This window comes from Polistes dominula, unplaced genomic scaffold, assembly GCF_049000335.1.
Source record: "Polistes dominula isolate Pdom_NZ unplaced genomic scaffold, Pdom_raw_medaka contig_11, whole genome shotgun sequence".
NCBI classification, from domain to species: Eukaryota; Metazoa; Arthropoda; class Insecta; order Hymenoptera; family Vespidae; genus Polistes; species Polistes dominula.
The window spans coordinates 4,218,541-4,228,490 of NW_028301154.1; the positions used below are offsets into that span (position 1 = coordinate 4,218,541).

Here is a 9,950-nt window from a genome sequence, read left to right on the forward strand (position 1 = left end):
ATTATTTTATTTCATTTTTGGAGACTGAGTTGTAACATTGCTTAATAATAATAAAATGATAATATAAAAGTAATAAAACTAACGTGTAAAAATAAAAATCAAAGAATAAAAACGTGATAGTAAAAAACAAAAGAAAACAAACAAACAAATAAAAAAAAGATAGGATATATTATGAAATGAAAAAAAAAAGAAAAAAATTACGCAACGCTAACACAACCGTAAAAAAAAAAATAAAAAATAAAAGATACGTATACGTGTTTGGAACAATTAAAACGATAGAGAAAAGAAAAGAAAACAATAAGTCATGTTTATCTCATAGAAAATAAGGTCACGTCGAAGATTAAAAGTCCCACGAAATCAAAATCTTAGCACAGCATCTTTTTCTCTTACAGTATACCCCTCTCTCTCTTCTTCTTACCTCACCCCCAATCACTCTGATGTGTATGTTGTGTTGTTGTTGTTGGTATCTTTCCTAATGAGAAAGAAAGAGAAAGAGAGAAGAAAAAAAAGGATGATGGTGTGTTTCTTCGTATTAGTTATCGTTTATCAGAAAAGAACCGTAGAAAGAAAAATCAGGAAAGGTAAAAGGAAGAAGATTTTCCACTCTCCTCTTCCTCCTCCTCCTCCTTCTATATATCTGTGTATGTATGTGTATGTGGCTTGCCGAGCCGTACCAACAACTATAGGGAATTGGCTGAGCCATCTGTTGCCAGACATGATCGATAAAACTCTGCCAAGTGTTATCAGTGCTAAACTGCTATTTCGACGAGCTGCCGCGCACGTTTTCTCTTAGCACTTTCCCCCACTTTTCTATCCACTACTACCACTACATTTCACCACTACTACTACTACTACTACTACTACTACTACTACTATTACACTTCGGATATTCTCGGGTTATCCTCTCGACGTATTTCTCCACTTTTCTCTTTCATCCTTCTATTTCTTTTTCTTTCTTTCTTTTTTCTCCCCTCCCTACCCTTGTATCCCTTCTCTCTCTCTCTCTCTCTCTCTCTATCTCTCTTTTACAAATACATGCATATATATGTTTCTGTCGTACAGGTATATATGTGACTTCATGTATATACATATAGGATGCATGTTTGCTGCAAGCATAGTAACGATTTACCTTAAACGTGTATATATATATATGTGTATGTATGATGGTGTGCATATAGAAGAACACACACACATATATGAAGATGATAAGAGTAAGAGAGAAAGTTAGAGAAAAAGAGAATACGTAAAGCTACGCGATAAATTGAATCGGGATTCCTTGTCAAAGAGGAATTCCTCTCGCGTTGGTACATGCATGTGCACTGACGAGGAAAATAAAACACGTGTATGTATGTGTATGTGTGTGTGTGTTTCTTGTATGAACACACCACCGAACCACAGGGGGAAAAAAAATAATATTCGAGGGGTTTCTCACGGACAACTGGTGTCTAGAAAACTCACACGCCAACACCACCACCACCCCCTAACTCTTTCTCTCTCTCTCTCTCTCTCTCTCTCTCTCTCTCATTTATATGTCGAAATAATGTTTTTTACGTACTATTGTTTTTGTTTGTTTGTTTTTCTGTATGTTCTAACGTTTACACGTAGCTAACAACAATAAAAAAAAATAACGGCGTAAACATCGAACTTTTTTTTCTCTTCAATGGATGTTTTTTATTTTATTTGTTTTCTATTTATTTCGTTTCGATTTCATTCATTTGTTTGTTTGTTTGTTTATTTGTTTGTTTGTTTGTTTACTTGTATATTTTGTATTTTTTCCTAATCGAGTGTCTTTTTCTTCTTCTTCCTCTTCTTCTTCTTCTTCTATTTATTTCTGTTGTGTTTACAGTGTCGGTATATTGGATGCCAAGAAAATAAAGTATATAAAGATAATTATGAAACAATTCGAAGATTTTTAATACTTATGCTATTTACTGAATCATATCATTTAAATTTGAAGATTTCATTAATTAATTTTATAATATAATAATAAAAATATAATATTCTAATAAATAAATATTAAACTAATAATTAATTGTATAATATACTTTAAATATTCTATATTCTTTCTCTCTTAAATTTGTTTATCTTGAAATAAATTCTTTTACGTTAAGTAATCAATTTTAATGAAGGATTTCACTGTCTGATTTTACAGAATGCAGAAATACAAACTTATTAATTAAAACGTAAATATAGAGACTTATCAAGGAAAACAAGAATACAGACCTTATTAATTAAAAACAGAAATACCAGGATTTATGAGAAAAATAAGAAATAATTCGCTTTGTGTTTCCTGATCTTCTTTATATACTTCTATTCTCTATTCCAACCATCACACCCCACTTCCTTCACCAGTTATTTTCTCAAATAATAAATCATATTTCTCAGGATATGCAAACCTTATTTTTTATTGGATAGTCACATTGACGTCTACAAAATCTCATTGGGTTTGAAAAATTATTTTGGACAATGAAAAGTATCAAACGTAAATCTCATTGGCTTAAGAATTAATTGTCTTTGACGATGACAAGTACCGAACGTAACAGATTAAAACAAAAAACAAATAAAGTAAACAACCTTAAAACGTAACAAATAATTGTCATAATTTACACCATAAAAAATACCTCAATCAAAATGATCTCTTATCTTCTTATTTTGTTTTGTTTTGTTTTGTTTATAATTTACAGATTTGGAGTTACCAAAACATTTGAAAAAAATAGGAGACCATCGTGGTGATGAGAACACGAACGAATCAATGAATGAAAGGGATCACAGGCTTCATCATATTTACCAGGGTTCACTTAGGGAAACTGGTTCAACCATGGACCCATCAGCAGTTGGTACTGAAGATTCAGCTTCGTCAACTTCATCCCCACCAGAAAGATGCTGGGCAATACTTTTATGGATATTCCTTCATCTTGCTACTAATCGAATAATACTCGTATCATCTATGTAAATAATATTAATAATAATAATAATAATAATAATAATAATAAGAATTTTCCCCCCGATTTCAAATTAACGATCTCGATAACGCGAATTTGATGATCATGCTAGGATATAATAATAATAATAATATGTTTTTGTATAAGTGCGAAAAAAAAAACAAAACAAAAAATTCATTTGTTTAAATTAATTTCAATTTTCAAACGTTTTCAACACAACGTTTAGCGCGTGGGGCATTTGCATTATCTCATATTTGCATATAAACGTTAATTAATAATTAAATTGTTTATGTTGTTATTGTTATTGTTATTCTTGTTGTTCATCGTCTTCGAGAAATCACGAATTTGTCCTTTCTTTTTTTTTTTTTACTCTTCTTATTAATAATTATTCCTATTATTCGATTAATTATTTTCTATTACATACACACACACATTACTGTTTTATATTTGGGAAATATAATTTGTTATTTAAAATAATGATTACGTTCATTTATTATTCTTTAATTAATTATTTAACATTGTAGATAATCTTTCAAAATTTACAGATATATATTTTCATTGTATTAATGATTATTTTATTTATTCGATAACACGTTATTCAAATAATAATGATTTATATTATAAATTAAAACATTACTCAACAGAGTTTTGGTTTAGTATTATAATATATATATATATATAGCTTTTATAGAAATATTAATTATTATTTAAAATCGTTTTTTTTTATATAATATTCCGAACAAATCTCTAATACATATTTATTATTATCTAATTTATTTAAACGATTATTATTAGTAAATAATTTAATAACAAATGAAAATCGATGAATTGTTTGTCTTATTACGATTACAATGAAAATGACAATGAAAATTAAATATTGCTAACAGATTTCAGTTGAAATTCATTTAATTGTTTATTAATTATATTTACGTGAGAGAAGAAAAATCGATTAATCACGTTGCCTATATAAATTCAATTGTTCTATTATTATCACTAGTTCTCTCTCTTTCTATTTAATAGTTGCATCTCTCAATAATTTATATATATTTTCCGTAACTTATTATTATAATTTTATGAATTATCCAGTACACTCATAATTACCTTCTGATAATAAACTTGATTATTATAAAATATATATACATATATAATATTAAATTTAAATGAAAGAAAGAAAATTGATTACTCGATAAACCAATCAACATAATTGCACAAACAAGTAAACAAAATTGATTTTTTATATTATTCATCTAACTTAAGTATCGTGATAACTAATTCCTTTTTTTATTTTTTATTTTCAAGCTGTGAAGGCAAACTTTTTGACGATCATCAATAAGGTACGTGTTTTAACTCTCTGAAAAACAACTGCAAACATGTACACAATTTTCCATTAAAACGATTCAAATTATTTAACAATATATAAAGCAATATAAAAACCTTTTTTCAATGTAAATTTTTGAAACAATTAAATTACCAAAAAAAAAAAAAAATACATATTGCTAAAATAAAGTAAAAAACAAAATTGGATATATACAAACGTATGAGTGATGTAACTGATGTAACAACTTTCTAATTGAATCAACATCATTTAATCAAAAATAAAATATTAAAAAAAAAAAAAAGCAGAAAGAAAAACTCCTTAGACACCCTATATGTATATACTATAAAATCTAATATATACATGCATATATATATATATATATATATATATATATATATATATATGTACAAGTATATTGAAGTAGAGTGTGTCTCGATGGAAAAATAACGCTCGTCTAGAGGGATGGGGATGGGGGTTGTGGGGGTTTACTTACGTTCGCTGCGAATAGCAGTTTTATTTTCACATAAAAGTGGAAAAATTTCTTCGCGGGGCTACGAAACGAACCGTAGTAAGAACATATAATAGAACCCAGGGTAACCGGATTGATTGTTTTACTACGTGCACTGCACCCCCAACCCTCAAACCCACTTCCAACCCCCAAAGCCACCTTAGAAATGAACCTACAGTACCAAGTTTCCGCCTGCGGGAGCTCTTTTTCTGTTACTGAAGTCTTCTACAACACACAATTTCGTGATACTTTAAGATAAATTCTTACCAGAGTGTGTGAGGAAGGAAAAAGAACAGGAAAAACAAAAATAAAAATAAAAATAAAAATAAAAATAAAAAGAAAACGAAAAAGAATCAGAGAAATATATAGTTGAGACGAGAAAAAAAAATTCTACTCGACCTGTACCACCCAACCTCTCTTCTATCACCCCTTTTTTCCTTTTCCCCAAACACCCTTTACTTTTCTTAGCTTCTCCACCCCCATTCTGGGTTTTTTTTTTCTTTTTTTTTTCTTTACGATAAGACATTTATTTTCCTATCAAAAAGTATCGTTTCTAACGAGTGCCACGAATTGGCCAACGGGGTTTATACGTTTTTTATCGATCTCTCTCTCTAAATATATATATATTATAAAAGAAAATACTTTGGAACAAGCACATATGATTGTTAAAATAATATTTGTTTGTTCTATTTTTTTTTTTTTTAATGTGTATATTGTATTTTTGTATGTGTATATTAAAAGAATATCTAATTAGATCCCTTATTGAATTTCAATATACCATCGCTATAATAATTTATTATTTAATTTATTATAATTTATTATTATGTATATAATTTATTATTAGTTATGTAATTTATTATAATTTATTATTATATATATATAATTTATTATTAGTTATGTAATTTATTATAATTTATTATAAATTATATATATTTTTTATAAATAATTTAATATAATTTATATATAAAATATATATAATTTATTATAATTTATTATTAGCTATATAATCTTTTATTATTTCATTAATAATTTCCAATCGTAAAAAGAAAATTAATTTTTCTATAATATTTAGAAGTGTGAATACTTTGAAACCTTGCACACACACACACACACACACACGATTTTAAAATAACATTTGTTTGTTCCTCTTTGTAATTTTTTTTTTTTATTCCTCAAACCTGCAGTTTTCTATGCTAACACAAAAACGAGTAATAATCTATCTCCCTTTTTTATCTCATTCTATCTATCCATCTCTTTCTTTTTCCTTTCCCTTCTCTTCTTCTTCCGTTTCTAATCTTCAAAGAGATGAAAATAATCTTTCTTAAAATATTTCCTGATAAGAGATTTCCGCGATCTCGCGCTCACGTATCCATTTCTCTCTCGTTTGAGGGAAAATCAAGATTCTCTTCCACCCTTCTTTTGTCCCCCTTCCCTCCCCTTTCCGTTATCCTGTTCCCATTCCTTCCTTCCTTCCTTCCTTCCTTCCTTCCTTCCACCCCATTTTCCTTCACTTAAACTTTCCTTTGAACTATCTTTCAATTTTCTTATTTTCAACTCGACGTGATTTTAACTCGAATTGAATCGTTCAATATTTGTGTTAGAATAAAAATTTTGTTTCTGGAAGAGAAAAAAAAACATAAAAAAAAAAAAAAGAAAAACATAAAAAAAAAACAAAGTTTTTCAGAATCGTACGATGAATATGTTTTCATACTAAAATACTTTTATCGTTTTTATTCATCCTAATTAACCCCTTAGAGTGCTATGGGAAACGCATATATGCGTTTTGTAATAATTACCAGAGAGTGGGGGGGGATATCGACGCATAATACGTGTTTTTTAATATTCATGTAAAATAATGTAATTATTATATTAATTAATTAAATTATATTCAAAAAGAAAAAACTTTAATTATTAAATATAATTTATTATTAGAATCTTCTAGTTAATAATAAATTATTTTGTTCGTAAAAAACATTTCAGTTAAAAGTATTCACCATTCAAAGGGTTAATTCATATAACGAAAATTCTGACTAGAAGATTACAGGTGCGATTTCATGCTGACGCTTGACGCTAACTTTGAGCGTCAACTTTGACTACATTATATAATTTCGATTGAAGTGCCATCTAGATAAGAAGCAGCGATAAAGCTGAAAATATTTGAGCTTTAAATTAATTAACTCTGGTATCATTTACTTGACGCTAAAAAAGTAAAGATATAGGCAGTTGCGCTTGTTAGATATTATTTAATAATTATTTATGAATTATTATAATATATAACATATTATGGATTTTGAAGAGGTAATACCTATAACAATTCTCTGTTTCATATAAATTAAACAAATCATTGTTTGCTTTGTAAAAAATTAAATACTACATTCTAACCTATTGATACTCATAAAAATATAAACAAATATTTTAATATGCCTTACATGTTATACAAAAAAACAAATGGTCATTAATAAATTGCATTGATAATGTTCATCTTCTTACAAGTATTTTATAAATTATTATTTTGGCACTGTTAATTGTACTGTGTTGTTGTTGATCCGAATAGGTTAGGGAATAACATAAATCGATAAGTCAACTTTCGATTTTTTTTACTTGTAAAACACTATTTTAATTCGTCAATGTCGCTTGACGCTTGACGCTCAGATTTGAAGCTGCTTCTTATCTAGATGGCACTTCAATCGAAATTATATAATGCGGTCAAATTTGACGCTCAAAGCTTTACGTCAAGCGTCAGCATGAAATCGCACCTGTAATCTTCTAGTCAAAATTTTCATTATTTGAATTAACCCTTTGAGTGGTGAATACTTTTAACTCAAATGTTTTTTACGAACAAAATAATTTATTATGAAATAAATTCTAATAAATAAATTATATTTAATAATTATAGTTTTTCTTTTTGAATATAATTTAATTAACCTTTTAGGCACTGCTGAATTTTGAGCGGAGTTGTTTGTTTGTATGGCAGGGTTCAACAGACAATGCCGTTTTCTACGCGAGTAAATTAAAATGAAGTATTTAATGTTTTAATTATAAATGTTCTTTAAAATATATTGCATATATATTTTACCTTAACAATTTACTTTAATAATTAATAATACAATTAGGTATGATATATTTTAAAAGATGTCATCCGCGAAAACCACTATAGTGGCGCGTCGTATCGCAAGATGGCATTCACGAAAGCCACTATAGTGGCGCGTAGTGTCTAAGAGGTTAATTAATATAAAAATTACATTATTTTACATGAATATTAACAAACACGTATTATGCGTCGATATCCCCCCCACTCTCTGGTAATTATTACAAAACGCATATATGCGTTTCCCATAGCACTCTAAGGGGTTAATTAGGATGAATAAAAACGATAAAAGTATTTTAGTATGAAAACATATTCATCGTACGATTAAAACAAACAAATTTTGTTTGCTACTATTATTTCATTTCTTTATTTGTAGTTATTCAATCAGGTCTTGTTGATGTATAATTTACAAGATAAAACCGTTTAAATAATAACAGATAAAAGATAGATTAAATCGTATGGTATGATCAAATAAAAAATTTTACATAAGTGGAGAAAAATTGATATAAATGGGTGGAAAGATATTTTCTACAGTAATATTTTCATAAGAATATATTTAAATCGAATGCAAATTTTATTTTTTATCGAATGTTTACGTTCGTCATTCTTTTTAAATCATTTTTAAGATATATATATGTAGGGATTTAATTTATTTAGGGTGAGAGGTGCGAGGTGAACATACACCCAGTTTAATCCTACTAATAAGATTTATTTAAAACAGGTATTAGAAAAGGTACAATATTAGTTTCACAATCTTACGGTTACAACTTAGATGAGCGACTGAATTCTTACGACTGTTACAACTGATACGACTGCGACTGTTACAACTGATATCTAACTACGGCTACGACTGCAACTACATATATATATATATGTTTTATTTTTTCTTTTCCTTTAAATATGTGTTTTTGTTGTTAAATGTTATAAAAGGATTTTCGTGAATTTCTCGAAAGACGTTGAAAAAAAAAAGGGAAGAAATATGAAATAAAATATGAATTTAAAAAAAAAAATAAAAAATAAAATAAAATAAAAAACACGATAGAGAGAAAGGATAAAAAAAAAAGAAAAAAAAAAAAAGAGAAAACGTGTGTGAAAACGTGCTGACATAGTACAATATTTAAATAAACAAAAATTAGTCCATATCCGTTGCTTACGCTTAAACTGTTGTAAATAAAATGTCAAAAATTGAACATCGGATTTGTACGATGTGAAAACGAGAGAGAGAGAGAGAGAGAGAGAGAGAGAGGAAGAGAAAGAGAAAAATAAAATGTCAAATATATGCAAAAATGGTTCACAACAATTTTTCGATAATATAAACAATAAATTAAACATTTGATAAATTTGACATGCTTCTAATTAACTCATTCGAGACCATGATTTTTTTTTCGAACACGGTTCAAGGTACCATTTCTTTTTTTTTTTTTATTATATTGACAATTTTACAATGCCAAATTTGTTTTTCTATACTTTAAAGATACTATTTATACAATGTTATATCAAAAAAAAAAAATAATAAATTTATTTTGACGAATACTTAACTTAAAATAATTCATAATAGGTCAACATGAGATTGCACACACAATGTGTGCAATTGGTCTCAAATGAGTTAAAATCATAATTTTAAATAAACCATCCCTACAATTTTATAATTTAAGACAAAATTAAGAAAAAATAAACAGACAAATAAATAAATCTCAATCAATGTAAAAGCAAAAGGACGTTAAAAAAAAAAGTAAATTAAAGTCTTCGAAATAAGTTGAATTCAATTTTGAACAACAGAAAAATAAAACACACTAACAATAAGAGTTCCTTTTTTATATATATATATATATATATATATATATATTCACCTAGTATATTTTGTAAAAAGTTGTTGACCCTTTAATTCTCTCTTTGTCTCACCCTTCTCTTTCTCTCTTATTCTCATGTGTAAATTTACTTCGAAAGCTCGTAGAAGAAAGAAAAGAAGGAAGTAAGTAAGGAAGAAAACTAAAGTGAGAGAAGTGGTAAAACAAAGAGAAAAAAAAAAAAACGAAAAAAAAAAGAAAATGTAAAAAAAAGAAAAAAGAAAAAATAGGAAGGAATAGACGAAGA

General features: G+C 27.4%; 1 protein-coding gene across 3 annotated transcripts in view; it reads left to right on the forward strand.

Annotated features, from left to right (window-relative positions):
* LOC107070562 (lachesin) overlaps positions 1 to 4,776 on the forward strand; it is a 180,661-nt gene extending 175,885 nt beyond the window's left edge. For all 3 annotated transcript variants that reach the window (XM_089178478.1, XM_089178481.1, XM_089178480.1), the window contains exons 9-10: positions 2,685 to 2,949; positions 4,242 to 4,776. In XM_089178478.1, coding sequence (XP_089034604.1) covers positions 2,685 to 2,949; positions 4,242 to 4,275 — 299 coding nt within the window. In that variant the 3' untranslated portion in view covers positions 4,276 to 4,776. The remainder of the gene's footprint in view (positions 1 to 2,684; positions 2,950 to 4,241) is intronic.
* Positions 4,777 to 9,950: the final 5,174 nt, after the last annotated feature.